Genomic DNA, 21,707 nt, shown 5'->3' with positions numbered 1-21,707 from the left:
TGCCAGTCACAACCTGGCCTCTGGCTTTCACTCAGGCTTCCAGGGCATGCTAACCACAGGCCACTTCCTGTTACTGACCAGGATGAAGTGAGCAAACTGCTCACACAAACAGCACTTCTACTATTATAGTTCAACAAATGTTAACTTTTTCATCCATCAGCACTCACTAATACATTATCACAGATAAAACTGTGATAGCACATAACACATTTAATTCAGAGTTTTGAAGGGTGTATTTGCTTGCATAAGTAATAGTAAATATACATATCTGGCTGTATAAAACACTGTACAGTGAGTCGTCTCACTCACAGCCTTGTCAGCATGTTTGTAATACTAAAGCACCTTTCTGGGTTGCTTTTATATTTACCTCAATATTTTAGGTGCAGAGAATTAATTGAAATGATTCCCTCACAGAAGATCACAGAAGAAGAGCACACCCTCATTTCCACCATGTTACTGCATGTTGCCATGTGTACCACTTGAGGCTACACAGTTTGTTACAGTAACTCCTCCTTGGTTGATCTCATAGTTTAAGTCAGTGATTTTCAACCACAGTGCCGCGGCACACCAGTGTGCCGTGAGAGAACGTCAGGTGTGCCGTGGGAAAATGTACAATTTCACTTAATCGGTCCAAAATGTTATTATTTAGTTGCTGCAAATAATTTGCCATTGTTGAGCGTCTGAGTCTGCAATATAGTGGCTGGCTAAGAAATTAAATAGTCTTCCATGCCAGTGGGTGGCAGTAGGTAGCACAATAATGACCTTGTTAATTTAAGACAGTAGAATTAAATGATGTGAACAACGATGGAGAAATATTTAAAAAGGAAAAATGCAGACTCTGAACTGGGCCCTGGACAAAATTCTAACCCAGATAAAAAGCCTAGTATGAGTGGTGATCAAAAGAAAGAACAAACGTTGAGCTCGAGGCAATACAGCGCAAGTTATCTTTCGCTATCTTTCGATTTACTTTCACCGGGGATCCAACTGCACCGACTCCGTTATGCTTGGTGTGTGGGGAAAAGCTATCCAACAGTGCCATGGTCCCAAGCAAGCTTAAACTTTTTTGGTTGTTGGTGTGCCGCGGGATCTTTTTAATGTAAAACATGTTGATAAACACTGGTTTAAGGGAATGCATTGTTGAGCACTAGCCACTAATTTTCTCTTTAATGTTAAAACACAGAAGCTGCAAAGCATCTTTGTGATCAGTAAGAATCTAGGCTAACATGAGCCCGTGAGGACAGCAAGCTGTTAATAAGGCTCTACTTCAATGACAATTACATTTATCAAAAGAGGCTGAGGTTAAACGCACAATTATCCTATTAGAGTAATGCAGTCGGCAGGATGAGAGAGCTTTGTGCTACTGTGATTAGTGTTTTCCACACATTTGCATTCTCCAAGTTTACCTTGGGAATCGTGGTGAACGCGCACATTTACCAGCAAATGAAAGCCATTTATCTTAATCCTAATATTTGTGCGAATTGTCTCTTCCAGTAGGACTAATTTACACCGCAAGCAATTACAGAACCAAGCTGCCACAGGTTACTTTATGTTTTGCGGTGTATGAAATATTGCTCTGTGTGTTTACCACCACAGCCTTATCAGCACAGAAAATTAAGTAAGAATAAGACATTATTTTATTGTATATACTGTTCATTTTTGTATTACTTTATTTTCTTTAAATTGAATAGGTTCTGCACTGTTATTTTATTGTATTGTATATATTGTGCATTTTCCGTACTTAATATTTTTATTTTACTGTGTAACTTCGTTTGCTGCTGCTACAAACAAATTTCCCCCTGGGGATAAATAAAGTATACATCTATCTATCTATCTAAACACTGCCAGTCAAATAGTAGCATTATTATATATTTGAATACAGATAAACAGCACCATTTCTAACAACCGTCTTGCTCAAAATCAGCCATCAGACTGTCACAAGGTGGTGCGACAGTGTGAACACAGACTACATTTCACCACTGTGAAGTACAATGATCATGTGTAACTACTGTATGTGAGATGATAACAGTCTGCTTGTTCCTAAGAACACTTTCTGGTGAAAGAAAATGGACAGGATGATAAATTGTAAGAACGAATAGTCTACATATCACATATCATTCCCAAAGTTAGTTTTTCTCTCGCAGCAGGACACTGTCAGCTCTCAACATGCTAACACAAGCTTCAGCTCACTACTCACAGCACAGAGTTGGATGGGGCCCTTGTCCAGGATACAGGATTGTACTTGCAAAAGCTTTGGAAGTCTTATCATGACAGACAATCATCAGCAGTTCTTTCCCATGAGTGAAAAAAAACAAAAACTAAAAAAAAGAGTGAATATATTTCTCTTACAGTCAGGATGCTCTGAAACCATGTGACATGGACGTGCACATTAACTAGCCCACCCCTGATGTCCCAGATGTCACTGACCTGTCGGGGATGTCCCGGGGAGCTTTAGCCCCTCCTGCTCGAGGCACAGCCTTCGAACCCTTGTTGGCCGTCATGTTTGTCTGCAAACCGCCCACTCACCTGATGGACAAACACAAGGAAGTGAAACATTTAAAAAAGCTGCAGCATTCAAGAAGTAAAGAAACATGAACTCGTACTGTAGACTGAAACAGCTCTAACATCGTTTGGGTTTGTCAATGACTGTTATTAGGAATTTAGACTATTACTAAAATATTAAATGGAATTGGACTTAGTAGATACACAAAATGATCCAATCCTGTCTTGAGCATGGAACTAAATGTAGTCATCAAATACAAGATGGCCAACATTCCTGTAAGCCCACAGCTGCTTAACTTTGGCATCAAACTATAAACACAGATTCCAAAAATAACAATTTTGATCACTATAACCGTATAACTGATATTAGCTTGATTTGACACAACTTTTAACACTCTTAACCCTATTGTTGACTTTTCTCAATTCCAGATTAACATGAGAGAGGGGAGAAAGGTAGTTGTTGACCTTGACAACTTTTCATAAAACAAGCTAAAAAAAAAATCCTACAAAGCACTCCACTACACCATAGATGCCATGTTCAATCTTCAGTGTTAACATTGCAGACGAATTGTTATAACCAACACAGCATGTAGACTATGTTGTGCCAAAAAACGCTGATGCTTCAGGCACAGCTTCTTCTCCACATAAAAAAAATTCTATTTTCACATCAGACAACACAAAACTGCATTGCTGCCACTAAAACGGCTCAACTGACAATATTTTAAAAAGGTTTGGATCATAGCCATAGAGGAAATTTGGAAAGAATTCCATTATTCTCTGGGTAGCAGCCAGGTGAATAATGGCATAAACCTGGAGAAAAATGCAGTCAAAACTGACCAGTTGGATGTGTGCAGAGACATTAAGGTTTAGTAGTTATATTGCAGGTGCCTGATGTTTGTTGTGCATGATTTAATCAAGGTCACCACCGTGGATCCCAGTTTGTCTGGGACTGCACTTCACGTTTCATTCAACTTCAGAGGCTGTCGATCCGCTGCCTTCAGGTGGCTGCAGATAATTAACAGATTTTATACAGTCTAAAAGCAGCTGAGGAGACTGGTAATATTCTCATTAAAGGGTCAATGAAACAAATGCTATTGATATTTAGTACAGCCTGACCATACTGAATTTTCGAGGCAGATACTGATATTTAAGAGTTCGTAACATCAGATACCAATATGTTGCTTGATAGTCTTTTTTTCATAAAGAGACAACATAAACAAACATGTGTCCACAATATTTACTAACTGTGGCACTTGAGAAATAGTTAGAAATGAAACTTGTCAGTACTCTCTGATGGACAAACTATGTATTGAAGACACTGTTGCTAAGTTACTGTAATCATATGTTTGGCAATTCTGTCCTGTGATTTCTTCGTACGTATCGGTCGACATGTACGCAGATATATAAGCTAATATAAGATGTGTTGGTGTAGATCGAATATCTAGCCGTGCATATAGTTTGGGCTTTACTTGCTCAAAGATTTCTGCCTCTACCTCAATATAATGGAGGTGGATGGAAATATGTTGATAGTGCTGAACAATATTGCTGGGACCTGCTTAAAGCATGCTCTCACACATACATGTTTTTACTTGTGGACTGTGGATCAGTTTCATTTAACATGCTCTATTTAACACTATCAAAAGTCCAAGAACAGTAGGAAAAACACTTAGGACATCTTCCTTACAATAAACATTTCCTGGACTTAATCTTAAATTAGACCAGCAGTTAGTTCAAATTGTTGACTATTGCCCCTGAAAATCACTTTCGGAAATGCAGCAATGACCTTTTCAGAAAGGCTCAAAGCGAATGTTCTAGTGCATAAGAAGGTCAAATGGAGATCCCTAGAGATTAGAGGTGGAGGATGGGAGGGTGTTTGGCAGCATGGCTTGTTTACAGGAAGTTGTTGTATGAAGAAGCCAGCCAACCAGTAGTGGAGTTGAGTCCTATAGAGACAGATGAGGAGAGAGAGGGAGCATTCCTGCTGTCAGCTATTTCCTGTAACTGTGGATTGTGCTAAGAGGACGGGACATGCATCATTATTTTCATCAAAGAATTATGTTGTCCTGTCCTGCTTACTACCCTCCATGAAAAACACTCAAAGTGCATTTTGACAGAAAACAAAATAAGACATGAACACTAGGACCCTATATATTTTGTGATGCAGACAGTACTTCCGTAATTAAACGTAAATGTGTACAGACATACATTAACCAGTGTGTCAAGTTTGTAGGTGATGGAGAGGGACATTTGTTCCAAAATAAGAATGTTTTGTAATGTTTCAAATTATTTCTATTAATCAAAGAGCCTTAGTCACATTTGGGAGAAAGAACACTGATTGCATTGAGGATTGTCCTGTGAAAACAGACTCTCTAGATTGCCAAATGGGAAAAAAAATGGCTAAATAATGTATCCATGATTGCATAATAAAACAAAACAAATCATTCTGGAAAGGAAATTGAGACAGAAATAACTTAGAACTTGAGAAATATAATATTTCATATTACTCTAAATTAAACCAAATGAAAAAATTCTGCTTACATAAAGTTCAGACACACTGGCAGTTGTGTAAAATATTATTTCTGATTACAACCTACTGGAAAAATGTTGGATGTTTTTGGAAGTGAAATTCAATATTCTCTCTTTGATTGAAAACATGAAGCTTCAAATTTGTAAAACGTTGAAGAAAACATACAAAGAGTAGAGAAAAACTGCAATCAGCTGCCAGGAGCTAAAGAAACTAAATTACTTTAAATTGTGTCAGCTCCACACAATTAGGTTATATTAAGCAATGTTTATTTGTAAGAATTCATCCTTGTATTTTTTTGGGGGGGACAGAGAAAGCTACAATCACAGAAATGGCTCACAGAGGTCCAAGACGGACTTTGCAGTGTAAACACCAAGGCGTTAGCCAACTGACTTCCTGAGGTCTGATACCATCTCCCTACACAAAATCACAGGCTGTAAACAACCACTTCTAAGAAAGCTCTAGAGTACCTTTTAAGTGCATTCAACCAGATTCAAGACAAATTTTCACTTGAGAAGCCAGAGCCAACGGTCAATAGTGAGAAGTCAACCGGTTCATTCTGACTCCTCCAATCACTTCAGTGTCTTAATGACAACTTTGACATTAAATGGTGGTGAGACCGGTGGGACTGAACCAAAACAATAAAGTTGTGGTCCTGAAAACTGAAACAACAATCTGAAAGACACCAAAACTCTCCGTAGATGCGAGGGGAACTGAAAAGATAATTGATCATTGAGCAACACCTTTTACATTACACCACTGTTAATATAGAAATATTCATTGGAGCAGATTTACATATTGACATTGATTGAAAATGTAACTGACCAACCAGGTAAAAAAAAAAAAAGACTTCAGGTTATTAGACTGTAGCTTGACTACTTATTCTGTTACTACTTTGTCAAAAAAGACATCTAGCCTTAGAGAAGTTACAAGTTCTCTTCCCTTTATCCTGATACATGTATCAGTTACTGCCAAACTCAAACCAGAGAGATGAGACATCCATGAGTTTGTCTGTCTTTGGCTATGACAAATCCCAAAAGGCTAACTTCCTCTAAGATATTCAATGCCATCATCTTAATGACCTAATGGCAGGATTTTTCCTGGTTTTGTCATGTTCATATACCAGAAGTACTAATTGATTACATGAGAGGCATATCTATGACGCATATCTTTCTCAGCAACAAGAGCATATTCATCTGGGCAGGAATGAAAGAGCCCTTTGTGTTCAATACGTCCTTGAGAGGGAGATGTGGTTAAAAAGTAAGTCTCTTATCAGCTGTGTGTGTGTGTGTGTGTGTGTGTGTGTGTGTGTGTGTGTGTGTGTGTGTGTGTGTGTGTGTGTGTGTGTGTACGTTAAAGAGACTAGACTAGCAGGTAAAATATCTTTCAAAAGAGATTCTGCACGTCACTGGCCCTGTCAAATATGACAGATCATCTGATACACTTTTCTCTTAACTACAAGCAGGAATGTACTAATATTTTCCCCATCCATCAGACCTGCGGCTGCATTCGAAATATTAAAGAATGTTTTCAGAGAGTGAAAGAAAGCAGAGGAGAGGGGCAGAAACACCTGGACCTGATGCCAAGAGCTTGTTTTTCATTCAACAAAGACCACACTCAAATATGTGCTCTCTCAGCACCTGGCACTTGATGTTCAGACTATGAGAGCACGGCACAATTCTATGTCAAAATTTTATGACGTCATAACTTTCATTAACCTGTGACTGGGTTCAGTTTGAGACCTTTGTTTAGCCTGAAATATGCAGTAGCAGACACTGTCCATAAACAGAGTCTAATATTGTCTTCTTCTGCCTCTTCCTACTCTGCTTTTCTGGCTGACCTGGTCCTCATTTTCTGCTGATCAGCAACCTGACTTCAAGGTTTTTAAAAACCACGACTGAGCTTACAGTCAGCCAAGAAGCAACAGAGAAAAGAAGAGCGAAAATTGCTGTAAATTCTCAACTCTTTCCAGACGTCACAACTCACTGGCAGGCATGAACCCACACAATGCTACATGCCATTGTTTCAATATCTGCAGAAAGACCAGTTTTGTCCACGACAGACAAAAAGAGACTTGAGCTGGTATGTTGAACAAAGCATTGTGTGAGTTGCAGAAATATTCTGGTCGAAGGGAAAGAAGCTCTTGATACTCAATAATTCAGTCTGCATGAAAGCATTCACAAGGCACCACGAGCTGTACATGACAAATGTACACACAAACAAACAACCTTGTACTGTTGGACAAACATAATGGAAAGGCAGAACCTCTCAACTGAAACTAAAAGATTGATGTACCACACTCTGGATGTATATTCTTTACAGAACCAGCTGACTCTGGATAGCAGTTTAAACCTCTGGCAGCCTCAATATGTTTCTATGTAAAAGAAAACCACCAAGGTTGGTGCACATAGCTGTACCTATATAATTACCCCCATACTCTACCACATAGCTCGCCATGCTGCCACTATATAGCTCAATTGACCAGGTGGAACCAATTCTTGGAATCTTTTTTATCATGTTTTTAAGCCACTTCAGCTTCTTTTTTTCCCCTGAGTGACCATGGCATATTTTCTCTTTGTGGAAAAGAGGAAAAACCCTTCTGTGTAACCTAGATATGAGCATGCACAGCTGCAGAAGCAGGCATGTGGAAAACAGGCTTAAATCTATCTGAGCTGCAGCGGGGGTGCTAGAGTTTGTGTCACAGAGCTGACCTCTGACACACAGTCTTTGACTTTTCTAAGGACATTAAGTAGATAAGATGTCTTCTTGTTTGCTTCTGTTTTAAAGTCAGAGTTCAGCCAAGCCAACAAAAACATTAACAACTTGTACATCACCTGTGTTGTTGCTCAATTTCTCTACTATGAGCAAATATGTCAATGTTTATCAGCTTCAAGATGTTAAATATTACGATAAGACTTGATTTTTGTCACTAAATGGGATTTCAATTTTAAATTGCAATCCACAATTTTTTTTTAAAGAAATCAGCCAAAAGCCGAACCAGTGTGTTTTTCCATAAACAACTGCTGTAAATAAAAACGACAGTGCAACAAAATAAAAAAGTGGGAGAAAGACCTGCAATGTCATCACTTATTCCTAAATCTGCTTGATCATTATATTTGCTAAACCTCTCTTTATACACTTTCAACCTAAGCAAGTCATAAAATCTTCCCAGCAGTTCCCATTGTTGTTTTTTTTACCAACAACTACCTAATGACTTATGTAAGTCAGACTTGCTAAAGCACAAATTCAAAACGCTAAGAAAAACAAATGATTGGAGACTTTTGGCTCTCTTGTTTCCAAAGGTCATATTTGCATTACTACTTTCGACAAAAGTAGTAAGTGAATAAATTAAGATAACTAGAAATGATCTCATAAGAAAACAGTCATGTACATGATGACAACGTTACATAATGAAATACCTTTGATTACATGATCTGGAAATCTGACGAGTATGTTCCAAAACAAAAGCACTTTATTATAGGTTATAGGCTACAAGCTGTCTACATTATTAAGAGGAGGCGGAAGTGTTTTCTAGCTTAAAAGGTCCACAAACACAGCCGCCGCTGTTTGCATTCAGACATCAAAGCTAGTCGTGAACTGCTGGTATCGGAGCCGGCAATGTTAGATTAACTAGCATCCTGAATCAATGAAGCCATCTCATTACATCTTAAAGTCGACTTTTGGATCCCACTGATCCATTGCACCTCCCTGGGTGTACAGTGCAGAAAGAGAACTGGTTATAATGTGACAAGTTAGATTGCACTGTGGCTGCAGGTCAGTTATGACAAAACTGAAAACCTGAATAAGAGTCAATAACGATATGCCACCTGCATTGAGCAAACCCAGTGAACGTGTAAAGTATTATCTAGCAACAAGTGTCAAAGCAAAGTCAGAGGCTGTAAACCTTGGATTATAAATCAGAGATGGATGGAGTGTTCAACAGTAGCTAGCACAGGCAGACAACAGATATGAGACAGCCACTCATATTCTAGTCAGCAAACAGGGACAAACATGTCTTTCAAGAAAGAAAAAAAGAACAAAACAGCAACACAACAAACATCTCTTTTCTGTAATTTCTGTATTACAAAAACGGATCGTCACAGGTTTGATAGACTTTGCGTCTGACTTCCAACTGTGCTGCAATACAAGTTACACATACTATAGCCAGGCACTTAAGCTACAATTATAAATGAACATCAGGATGGATGTGTCATGAGGGGCAATGAAAGTGGAGATGTCTCATCTAAAGAAGCATTTTTTCTCAATGGATGATAACTTCAGTTGAGCTGGGGGGTTCAAGTTCAGAGAGATGGTCTTGTGACCAGAACACTCAACTGAGAAATTTGATTAGAACACATTTTATAGAAATATTCTCTCCACTCTAAACGGCTAACTTTGGCTCCCTTCAGTGAGACCCAGAACACAACTGATCTATGGCAAACAGTATCAGACTCTTAACACTAAGCAACAATCGGTCAAGTATTAAGTGTATGAGTGTAAAGTAAAGTACTGATGAACAGCAAGAATTCTCCAAGAATCACTTTAATAAAAGATTAAAAACCACTGACCGTCCAGTTAACTTAAAAAGTGATGAAAAGGGGAAGGATGTGTGAATTTCTATCTACTTTTGTGAATCACTGTTACACCATAAACTTACAACAGTATTCTTGAAACTGGCAGCTCAGAGACATTGTCGTTACGTTTTTAAAATCCTTAGCAAATCACACCACACCAGTCACACCAAAACTATTTGGATGGATAGATAGTATCAGGAGAGAGTAAAATCCCTTTCATTATGATGCTGAGTGAACAACAGTGCATTTAAAAGCGTCTGGTGATAGGCCAGACTCACTACTGTTTATCTGAAAGGAGAACAGAGAAGAATTTCCTCAATAGCTTTGTGTTGACAGTCGCGTCCAGTGAGAGGCGAAGGTCATTGTTTGATGTGCACAATAGAAAGAGTTTAAGCGGAGTAGAGACAGCTAAAGAAAGCCAGTAATGTCTCCAGGGTTTGTATTATAGTGTATAAGATAAGATCTTCAGGATTTAAGTTGTAATCTGTTAAGAAAACTCACAATCATGATAGACAGCATGCCATATTTAAACAAACCACTCAGTGAGAGCATGCCTTAGCTGCTCTAAACGTGACAATGTGTTAATACTTGAACAATTGGATGTGTTTAGAATTTTTAAATCTGAATCAGGATCTATATCAAAGTAAGTGCAGGAAGCCATAAGAAAGTGGAGAAAATTATTAAAAAAAATTTAAAAAGGCATATCTTTCAGTCTAACAAAATTATTTTAAAGATTCCTGGATCCATGGCCTATGCTATATTTGCACCAAATTGTATTGTAATCACCTACCAAGTTTAAAATTTAAATAAAAAATAAGCTTTGGTCAAAATGATTGCTCCCTAACTAACTAACTTAACAAGGCAGGAGTATGATCTGAGAAAAAAGTACAATACTGATATGAATTTTGTCTTTAATTTTTTGATTATTATAATAAACCTTTACTGTTTTGTTCATGACATGTACAGGATGTCATATACAGTAGCCTGCATGTGTCTGTACTGTGTAGGCCTACAGTACATACAGCATTTACAAAGAAAACTGCATGTGTACAACCTTGTAGATAAATCTGTATAAACTATGACCATAAACACACAGCACGCATTTAGAGGTCACATATGTTGTTTCATGCGTTTTATCTCCCTGAACACACACTAAAGTGTCCCCTCTACATCCAAACTACAACAGGAAGAGGACACAGTGAGTCCAGTGATCTGATCTGGAGTCCTGTGCAGTTTCTGTTTATCAGCTGGTTTGACTTTTTCGGATGTTAAGGCGATAACTTTGTCTAATTACAATCCACAGAGTTACTGCCTGTATCCGCTGGGACATTTTTCTTCATTCAAAGGGTCCAAAAAAAACCAACCCAGTCTGGTGTTTTAGCCTGCTTACTGCACTTCATCGCTTAAACATGTAGCTGTTAGATGACCAAATAAGGTCACATGGAGATTAGGACTACATTTAAACGCACCTTGCAACTTTTTTTCCCAACATCTTTTACGTTTTTCTTTCGGACCCTTGTTTTTTGGTAGTTTGTACCGTTTTCCTGCCGCGAGCTAAAAGTTTTACCCTCGTCAATAACAGCTAAAAAAAGTTGTAACGTTACCTCCGAGTTTCTCCTCACATCCATGGCTGCTGACATTTTGAGATAATTCCCCTTTACGCATACATCCGTCTGCGCGCTTAGAAACTTTGGCTGTTTTTTTTGCCGGAAACCTGTCCTTCTCAATAAACTGCGATTTATGTCTTTCCAACCAAAACCGACAAAACGGGTAAAAGCTCGTGCCTCCCCTCTCACAGCCTGCTGCAGGGTGGAAGGCAGGACTTGTTACCATGGAGCCGGGTTGTTTGCCCCCCACTTTTCTCTGGATTTGGCCCCCCTGCCCTCGTGCCCTCCTCAGACAGCCATTCAGCCCCTCTCCCTTGTTTATTGTCACGGTGGGGCCGAGGAGTGTGGATGAATATTCACGAGCTGAAGGGGCTGCTGGCTGTTGATGGGATGGAACCCATGTTGCCAGCATTGCACCACATTGTCATGCTGAAATCCCCCACACTACTTGGCCCATGGGAATATCTTTCAACCGCCTCACAAAGATGTCTTTCATTTGTCAGAGATGACTGTGTAACCAAGGAGCCCAGAGACCAGTTGCAGAAGAAGTATTCAGATATTTTAGAAAAAAAGTACATAAGTATTCCCATTCAAATGCACTTAGTAGTCTACCAGAAGTAAAGGTACTCATTACGCAGAAGGGTCCATTTCAGAATAGACCATTCTTCAGAAATGTAGTGCAGTAGCAGTATAAAGTAGCACAATATGGAAATATTCAAGTAAAGTACAAGTACCTCATAATTGTAGTTAAGTACAGTGGTTAAATAAATGTAGAGTACTTACTGTACTTACATTCCACCACAGCTAGAGAGCAGTGACAGTGACCAAGTTTTGAATCAAATACATTAGGCAGATATTTAGTGGTGGAAGAAATATTGGGATCCTTCAGTCAAAATAGTGATACTACAAGGTCAAAATACTACAATACAAGTAAAAGTTCTGCATTTGGAATCTTATATAAGTGACAGTGTGCTTGTATTTTTGTTTTTTTACTTAAGTTATGTCAAAATATCACTTAAAGAGTTACACCCACTGAAAATCTTTACTTGCAGCAGTGATGCAGAGGTGTACTCCAGGACCCCATGACATCACTTGTGGGTGTGGTTACAGGTGCAACACAGTCCCAAATCTGTCAGGGGATGCAGCCTGGTGTTAAGTTACTCTTTATGTACAGTACTTTAGCAAATGTGCGTATATTACATTCCACTGTTGCATATCTCTCAACATATTCTAAACAAATCTAAAGTGGCTGGGTGTGCTTTAGAGCTGAACCACAGGTCTAAACTTGAGGTGACCACAAAAATGAAAATTTTCATCCATAATATAATACCCCCCCCCCCCCCAGGTCTGAGTTAACTCCAACCAAATTACACCACTTAACTCTCTCTGTGCTGTGGTTCTGGAGCATTCACTGAATAACACAAAGCAGCTTTGTAATGTAATCTCACGTAAAACATCTTAGACTGTAGACTGTGCATGTTCATTGGGACGTGTATATCTACTGTATATAGCACCTTTCTAGATCATACATCGCAGCGCTTTACAGTAAACATGACATAAACACATACAAATCCAATGTGTTGATCAAAGCTGATCAAAATGATCTCAAAACAAACAAAACAAAACATATCTGCTCTGTAGGAATTACATGACAGGGATCATCCTGATGAAATGGATCATCTTTTAACACACATGGTTTCAATACATGAACTACTTAGAAATTCAGATTTTTTTAAATACCTTTTATAATCTGATAAATCCTGAAGTAACACCTTTTCCCAGAATTTTTTTTTTTTTTTTAAATAATAGAAAGTTTGAACATCTACAGTTCCCACTGCTGATGAGGACTGTGTGGTTCAGTTAAAAGCTCCAGAACAAGCAAGTAAGTGGACCTTGATTGGAGATTGTTTTGTCGAGGACAGTTTGAACTCTAGAGCTCGGCACCAAAACATTTTGTGTTTTTTTTCAACTGTTTTACGATATGTTTAACTATGAAAGTGCTCCTATTCACAATATATTCATCATGCTTTTAAAGATGAAATCATATTCCATTCATAGTTTACTTTTCAATGCTGCGCCATACAACATCTTTACACCAAATGTGGAAGCACTACCCATCCATAAAACCTCTCCTTTCAGTCTCTTGGGGTGTCTTATCATCCCACAGACTTGGGACTTGGGAACAGAGGAAGTCACAAAACTCAGACATCCGTCATCACAGTTCGTCCCATTAAGTCACCAGGAGGCCTACCAGCGCTGCCACTGTGCAGCTTTCTCAGAGACCAACTTAAAACCTTTTCAAGGTCTTGTAAAAGAATGTCCTTCCTGAAAACACTGCAAATCTTCACTGTCTGAGCACAAAAGACAGAGGCAGTGACTCCTTTTTGTGGGATGTTTTACCAGAAGTTTCTCATGGAATTCATTGTTTCCATTGATCGCAGGGACATCTGCATTTCTCATTAAAAGCCACATCCTCTTCTTGCATGACATGGGAAGCATCAAACAAAGTTCAAAACATAGAATGACCCACATATGCACACATATGTCGTTATGGCTTTGACAGGACGCTCTACTCTACGATGCCAGGCTCCAAAAACCTAATAAAAAGAAAGTTTTAGGAGTGACCAGAGCTCTGATGCTGTAAATCTTAGGTCTGTCTTCCCACTCTCATGACTGCACACCTGCTAAAGCCACAGCCACAAGGGAATGAGTGTTTATTTTCTCAAATGAAATCCCTAAACCTTATGTGTGTTTGTTAAGGATCCACCGTGAATCCCAAATCCTAAAACAGTCAAGGGGGATTATTTCACAGCTCTATGGGGATTTTCCCACCTACACCTCAGATTCTTTCTTCCAGCTTTTGCATGGCCACATGATTTGAGGGGTCAAGAGGAGCTAAAAAAGTATTGAACCCATTTGAAGATATATTTGGTGCAATAAACACCATATTGGGTTTTACAAACAGACCCGAGGCAGCTCTTAAACTCCAGGATTAAGTTGAGGCTGACGTGTCTAATCAACACCCTCTCCTCGATAAACTGCAAGTGTTTTCTGCACAGCAGCTGAAAATAATATGATCTAACAACTACTTAATTTTTTCTAACACTTAAATGTCAAACATGTAACATTTTCTATTTGCCAAGGGACAATTTGCAGCCTCAGGCACACTTTCAACCTGTTTTGACTGTTTTATTGAATTATACAGTCACCATATTGCAGTCTACAACAAATGGAGAGGAAAGAAAATAATACTGAGTACCTTGCGTGTATGTTTTGGCAACTTGTGTTGTTATTAATACTGGGAACTCTATCTTTCGGATGCAGTATGCACCATATCTTGAGTGATACAAAAACAAAAAATTAGAAAAATGTGATTTTAATCTATAACAAACCAGGTAAATCTTCGATTCATGAAATAATAACTTGAAATGGAATATTTTGTCAGAAAACTAGAAGTTTCATAGTTCACTTAAAGACACCATGTTACTGTGTCTAAAATGCTTTGAATAAGTGCAGAGCTGCAGTTTTCATAACACACTGTGCACCATTGTTTAGCACAAGGACAGTCCTTTATCTCTTGGTATGTCAACTTTTCCCCGCACAGCAGCTAAAGCATCAGTCTGACTACTGACTCAGAAAACCTTGAAGGCAAATGTAGCGTAATGGTGTGATGTTTCACATACTGGAGTTTGTGCGTGTGTGTCAGGCGGGTTTGGCAAAGTGTCTTAATTAAACTCAAACTTGTTGGGACATGAAGGAAAAGGTAAACACAGGTGAGTGTGTCAGCACTGTCTGAGGAGTGCATGAGACATTAGTTATCTGGATGGATCAAATGCAAAGGCTGAGGCACCCCCTGTAGGTCAACGCTTGCAAATGCAGCACGAAAGCTGAGAAGAACTACTTTTTCCCCCTAAACGTCAAACAGTGGATTAGACAATGCAACAACATCGATCAAAGTCAGCGTGTATGAACAACTTCATGTCAGGCATGTCAATCAGGTCAACAATACAACAGACTATGACATACAAAGAAAGTTTCTTTTCTCATCAACACAACTCCCTGAAGATGCTACAAATACTGTAAGTTACTTAAAAAGGCAAAAACAAATGTCGGTGGATTTCCATATATACATTTAATGAGGGGAAGGAAACAGCTTACCTGTCTGTGTGCTGTTGCAGTGTTTGCTCAATGATCCATTTTTTAACGGTGTGAGTCGCTTTCTGTCTGAACTGCCTGAAAACTGATTTTCTTTTTTTTCTGCGGAAAATAGTCTCCGTATAACTGGATGAAATGTGAAAGAAAAAAAGGAAAAGTGGACTGCACAGGAAATGATGACGCATCTGTATGGAAATCACTTCGCTTAATAAAATCGAAGAGGCTGAGGGTTATGTAACATTTGCAGACAAGTTAAAGTTGTCTTAGCTTAGTTCAACAGATAATGAAGAGTTTAACTGCCCATTTCTTTACGTTTGAGTGAATGAATTGTAGTTTTTTTAAAAGTAATCATACTGAGAATGTTTTCCATTGGCAGTGTCAAATTGATCGTAAAAAATTTGCCAACACAGTGAACAGAAACCATGTGTCAAAATCCAGTTCTAAAGCCCTACATATTTTATTTGGTGCACATCCTAAAGCAATTTTGCATTTAAATGATCACAAATGTAAGACGAACCCAAGACAAGGTATTATACCAGTAGATTTAAACAACACTGGGCAAAATGAGTTGGGAGAAAGTGTGTTTACAAGCAATGAGTAGGCCATGTAATTTATTGCAAGGTGCGTCATTTCTCCTAGTTGTGGTGAGCGATGTTGACATGATTTTATCAAACTATAGAAATAGTGTTCATGCAGACTTACATAGTAGAAACTGGTAAGCAGATTGTTTAGCTGTTTAGGCCGGCAGCTAATGTAAAGCACAAAGACATTTCAACAAATACAAGAATCACAAATATTACATCAATTTATTTCAAAGTTAAAGGTATAACATATACAATAGTTAGGAACACTTCCATAAGTCTGTACACAGCCCAACTACACACACACACACACACACACACACACACACACACACACACACAATCAACTCCCTTGCACTCAGAACAACACTGCTGTTATACTAATGCTGCCTGATAGACAACAAGAACCTTCACAATGGAGCTGATGTTAGACCATGCACATAGAAGTGCCAAAATAAAAGACTACTCATTAGATTTGTTTATGCAGTTGAAGAGAGCACTGACTTCAGGAGGGTCTTCAACAGACGAGGATCAATAGCACAGCTACGATTACTATGACATCACCAAGAGATTGCATCGATTCCTGCAACAAGGTTCAGTGACACTATTTTGAGATACCAAATTAAATGTGAAGCATTAAATGATGGATTTCACACCGGTTCATCATGGTAGGAATGAAGAATTCAAAACACATTTAGAAAAGATTTGTTATAAAACATGCATTTTTGAAGAAGGCTGAACGTTTTATATTGTACACTTTTTCCTTTCTCCTGTGGTGAGAGCAGTAGTTTCAAGTTATATTAGTTTTTGGGTGTGGAAAGTACCCACCAGCTACATGTTAACAGACCATGACTGCTCTAGTTATCCAGTGAACCAACATCTGGATGTTTTACTCTGAAAGCCAGTAAATGCTTGTAACTGTGAAAGACTTGCCAGCTTTGGACTGACGGGACTCCACCTGACACTGTGGCCAGAAAGAGTTAGAGAATGTTACAAAATATTCACTGGAAAGATTTATTTTTATCTCACATTTATTAAGTCTCTCCCATCAAATTCTTCACTGCAAATTTTCTGGTGACTTGGCACTTCTTCAAACCAGACAGCAGGCAGAGAGTAAATTCTCATTTTGGAATAAATGATATTTAAGACTGTTCATTCAAGATTGTGCAAAAATGAATTCACTGTGATCTCTTGTGCTGCCTGCAGACTAAATAAGAGTTCCCAGCTTTGATCGTACATTTAACAGGGACCTCTGCTCTACAGATCCACATCTCCTCACCGTGCTCACCTGGGAAGTGTCACACTGGAGGAGATACAAACCACAAATGAGAGAAAGGAAGTGATATAAATTGAGGGCTCTGTCACAGTGATTTTTTGTAGTTTTGTTTTTGCTCCACCAGTAACTCTGACACGCAGGGCAGTTTAACTGAGAACAACGTGACGGTCGAACACAGACTTCCTCTGTTCCTGGACCTGCCTCCTCCAGCGCTGCTGGGCATGCTCCACTTTGTTCAGCATGTTGGGTCGAGAGTGCGAACGGGACAGAACATTGTGAGCGTTGGCAAAAGGCTGCTGGTCCTGCAAACACAGAATGGAAAGAAAAAACACTACATGATTAGCCTAAAAGGTGTGATATAGGTCAGTGGGTCATTTATAGGTTCATCTTGTAGGACTAGGAAAATAGGAAATGCACAAACTAGACTTACAATTTGTAATTTGTTCTTTATTCTCAATTGAATGTCTCTCTGTAAAGTATTTTGTAACTTGTTTTGAGTGCTATAAAATAAAGTCACAATTGTTACTCTCAGAAGAGCACATAATAAAAGTAAATGCAGGAACAGGATTGGGAGGATCACAGCCACAACTGACATCTGTGGCAAATGCGTTGAGGAAAATAAACCAAGATTATCAGTTGGGAGGCCTCTCTGTATCAAAGACTGACTAAACATTACAAGCCCACCATTTCCTCTATAATTAACGTAGCAGCGGTACTTGCCCTCATACTGGTTTTGCTTTTAAATCTTCCCCTTTGTTTTGGACCAGTGACAAGCTACAAATAGTCTCAACTTTGAGTAAATTAGATATTTGGAGTACTTCAGTCATTTAAAGCTTTCTCTCGCAGTTTTCCTATTCTGTTGCAGTGCCACAAATACAGTAAACGCTAATTGCATGTCTTCTATTATTTCCTGACAAACAGCTTAGTAACCTCTACTTTTAATTTTACAGAAGTTGGACAATCAACCAGCATCTATCGAATTGTTCACACTAACCATGTAAAACATTTCCGTGCTTACTATTGCTAAGTCACATTTTTGTTTAACAAAAGCTTTGTTAGGAGAAACCTCTATGTAACGCTTACTCTTGGTGAAACCACACCAACGGGCTCAGCAAGTCAGCTGGCTTATACACAGTAAATATTTCACACTCATTATATTTCAATGTTTACCAGGAAACCTGTTTAGTGCTTTCATGCTGCCTGAAACTGATGGCACAGTGACAATACAGTTGATACAGTGGGAGAAGAACAGACAGAGAGCAGTCTGGCTCAACAAATTCTAGAAACAGAGTGGAAAATCTGTTGTTTCTGATATATGCCAAAACATGACCTGCCACTGTAAGAGTATATACATTGTACAACCCTTTTGGGTTGAAAATGAATACAAAAAAAGATTTTTGAAAATACATTTTAGAAATAAACTACTGTTTGGCTTTGGCTTTATTAACACAGCCTTATAAAGACGCCTGGTATCTCATTAAATTAAGTTTAAGAATCAGGTTAGTGGCAAACGCATGTACAGATAGTGTGATGTGAACAGTAAAGGGTTAAAGCTGCCTGCATCTAATCACTCGTTTTACAGTTTCCCTGCTGCAGCTCTTTGCCTGTCAATGTGGTTTCTAATGGATCTGATGCAGAGTGAGATCACTCTCTCTGGAACCAGTATTACCACACAGCACTACTTGAAAGATCTGTTTAGCTTGGTGTAGATGCTGTAACACTCCATTCAAATGATCATTTTCATGTTTGTTTCACCAAAAGATTGAGATTCTGTATTGTGTGTTGTATCTTATGTGTAATTTGGACGCTTGAGAACTATACATGTTAGATTTCACCCATAAAGGATGAATCCCATGTGACATGTTGTGCAAAGGGAGGTTAGGGACATATAATGAAATTCTCATGACAGGAAAGAATTTAAAGTAAGACTCTCAGTACCAGAATTACTATAATATAAAACGTTATTGTATGTGAACAGTGAGTTGCAATGCTAAAAACATCAAGAGGAATACATACCCCAACTTCATCATCATTTTGGATAAGCTGCGAGTGTCCAAATAGACGCCTCTTCAATATGGGCTCCAGGAGAGTCAGGTAGACCATGTAGAGCAGCAGCAGGCCCAAAATGGAGAGGTACATTATGATGGTGACCTAAACATTCAGAAGGATTACTAACTGGTTTCCTTTGAAAGGACCCAAACACATAAAGCACAATGAATAATTGATAATGAATACAATCATTAGGTGGGGCACAACAGTGAAGTAAGTGACAATACAGATACAAAGGTATCAACAATCCTTTCAATGTGAACTTACCTTAATTGTCCCCGAGCTCCTCTCTTCATATTTACACTCGCAGCGTAAACAGTAGGCCTCCACATCTTTTCCGTCAACCGGCATTGGTTCAACCACATGGAGGCAGTTACTGAACACCAAGAAAGAAAAAAACATTAACAAGCTAGTAGGAAGCAGGAAATGGACACTTCATGTCATTCAGAGAAGTGTGATGACGCATCACGTTGCATACCAGTCTTTAAGGGAGACATTTTGTTTGTAGATCTGACCTTCGATGTCTCTGTACGGTGGACAGATGCATTTACAACGGATGTCTTCAGAATTCTGTAACAGATCACATGTATCATGTTTTCACTTAACACATACCTGCACATTTTGCTGGTGTCTCTCTCTCACTCACTCACTCACTCACTCACTCACTCACTCACACACACACACACACACACACACACACACACACACACACCATTTATTTCCACTACTTCAATCATATTTAGTTTCTGTATTGATTTAATGGCCTTGTTGTTCAGTCTTGTGTTCCTTTACTTTAAAATTCCTATTATTAGAATAAAATAAACAAAATCATAACCTTTGTTTTGATGTCATCCATATTGTACATTGTACATCTGTGCATACTGTACTGTCACATCACACAAAAATATTGATAATTAAATTGGTTATTGATTGACAAGCAGCTAAAAATTATGTTAGCTGTTAGCTTCTCTACATAAGCAACACTTTAGCTACAGTATAAACTCAGTTGTCAGTCCATTGACCACACAAAGCTGAAACTAACGCGGTGTTATACAACATAAACCCTTCCTCCATGGGGCTTATAAGGCTTATAATGTTGCGTTTTGTTTAGCTAACGTTTGATGTAACGTTAGCTTTAGCAACACCTGCGACATAATTTATCCGAGCGTCACAGGAACGTCTCAAACTCAAGAGTTTGCATAGCTAACGTTCATCTTTTAGGGAAATTTAAAGAAGTGAGGGTTCAGTTTAATAAGCCATCATCAGAATGTTCTCTCTAACGCCAGGTTAGCTAACCTATGCTAGTTAAGATTAGCCTTACCTTCGCTGTCACTTGGTTTAAAAGCACAAAACAAGCCACAGAGAAAGCCTGGAGAAGAAACACAGACGTCATCTTTAACGTCTGTAACAGATTTACAAATAACTACCGTTCACCTATTTACAGAAACAACACCAGCAGTGTAAAATAACAGCCTAACTGTCGACTTCAGCCATCAAGCTACAAATAAGGTAAACATCAGCTCCCCAGCAGCTGACTTGCAGTTTCCGGAAATGGCGTTCGGTTTCTGCACACGCGATCACAGAAAATGAGTTCCCGACTGTGGAGGACAGAATATGACTTAAGGATAAATAAAGAAATGCATTTATAAATGTATGAATAAATACAGGAATAAATAACTAAATGCTTGAATAAACGTTTGAATACAGAAATAAATAAATAAAAGAATAATTAAATGCTGAAATAAATAAATTCTGAAATAAATGCTGAAATAAATAAAAGTATAAATAAATAAATGCTGAAATAAATATGGAAATAAATGAATGAATATATAAATAAATACATTTGATAATCAAACAGGACACAAAGAAATACATATCATATATTTATTTCTACATTTGTGTTCACCTACATTTATTCATTTATTTATTTATGTGTCTGATGCTAATGAGGTGGGAAGTCCTAACCTCTGTCTAAAGCAGGATTGGTCACAGGAGTGTGATCGCTTCTGGTCCACTACTTCAGAGTGTATTTGGCTTCTGGAGTGATATTGAACTACTGTACTCAGCTAGAAAAGACTAAGTATATTGTTCTTGCTTTTACAAGTTGCTATTAGCTGTACCTAGGCTGCTTCAGTGTTAGTGCTGTTGTAGTTTCTGTTTGTGCAAGGTAGGTGTGATTTAGTATCATTAGGTCAATTGACCTAGTGATACTAAATCATGGCGAGCAAGTAGTGGCAGGGGGGCTTTGGAATTGCCAGTCGGCAGTGCTGAAAGCTGAGTTCATTTCAGGCTACGCATCCTTGCTCTCCCTAAACTTTCTAGCTCTAACTGAGACCTGGATCACACCAGAAAACACTACCACACCTGCAGCTCTGTCAGATGTGTACTCTTTCCCTAACACTCCCAGAGCTGCTAGGCGAGGTGGTGGTACTGGCCTGCTAA

General features: G+C 38.6%; 2 protein-coding genes across 4 annotated transcripts in view; both read right to left on the bottom strand.

The window, feature by feature from the left end:
* The window catches only part of dennd2b (DENN domain containing 2B), a 43,987-nt gene extending 28,540 nt beyond the window's left edge, over positions 1-15,447 (bottom strand). Inside the window, exons 1-2 of one of the 3 annotated variants that reach the window (XM_068730258.1) lie at positions 15,363-15,447; positions 2,425-2,523 (exon numbers count right to left, since the gene is read on the bottom strand). In XM_068730258.1, coding sequence (XP_068586359.1) covers positions 2,425-2,498 — 74 coding nt within the window. In that variant the 5' untranslated portion in view covers positions 2,499-2,523; positions 15,363-15,447. Of the gene's footprint in view, positions 1-2,194; positions 2,214-2,424; positions 2,524-11,201; positions 11,423-15,362 lie in introns of those variants that run through there. The other 2 variants (XM_068730257.1, XM_068730259.1) reach the window with 2 other exon arrangements.
* Positions 15,448-16,146: 699 nt separating this feature from the next.
* On the bottom strand, positions 16,147-20,818 carry tmem9b (TMEM9 domain family, member B). The gene is made up of 5 exons (XM_068730998.1): positions 20,587-20,818; positions 19,744-19,835; positions 19,533-19,641; positions 19,233-19,367; positions 16,147-17,518 (listed from the first exon to the last, which is right to left on the bottom strand). Exons 1-5 carry the CDS (start codon positions 20,656-20,658, stop codon positions 17,363-17,365), a joined length of 564 nt encoding a protein of 187 aa, XP_068587099.1. The 5' UTR covers positions 20,659-20,818; the 3' UTR covers positions 16,147-17,362.
* Positions 20,819-21,707: the final 889 nt, after the last annotated feature.

This window comes from Cebidichthys violaceus, unplaced genomic scaffold, assembly GCF_023349555.1.
Source record: "Cebidichthys violaceus isolate CVI_PGR_0920_01 unplaced genomic scaffold, fCebVio1.0.p SCAF_5, whole genome shotgun sequence".
Lineage (NCBI taxonomy): Eukaryota > Metazoa > Chordata > Actinopteri > Perciformes > Stichaeidae > Cebidichthys > Cebidichthys violaceus.
Note: the sequence above shows the minus strand (reverse complement) of the source record. Positions and strands in the feature narration are given on the sequence as shown.

Bases quoted from the DNA above. Each gene is read 5' to 3' on its own strand.
- tmem9b (XM_068730998.1), bottom strand. From the start codon at position 20,658: ATGACGTCTGTGTTTCTTCTCCAGGCTTTCTCTGTGGCTTGTTTTGTG. The intron at 19,642-19,743 runs GTATGCAACGTG...CTTGGTGTTCAG, and splicing joins AATGTCTCCCTTAAAGACTG to TAACTGCCTCCATGTGGTTG. The intron at 17,519-19,232 runs GTATGTATTCCT...CTGTGTTTGCAG, and splicing joins AAAATGATGATGAAGTTGGG to GACCAGCAGCCTTTTGCCAA.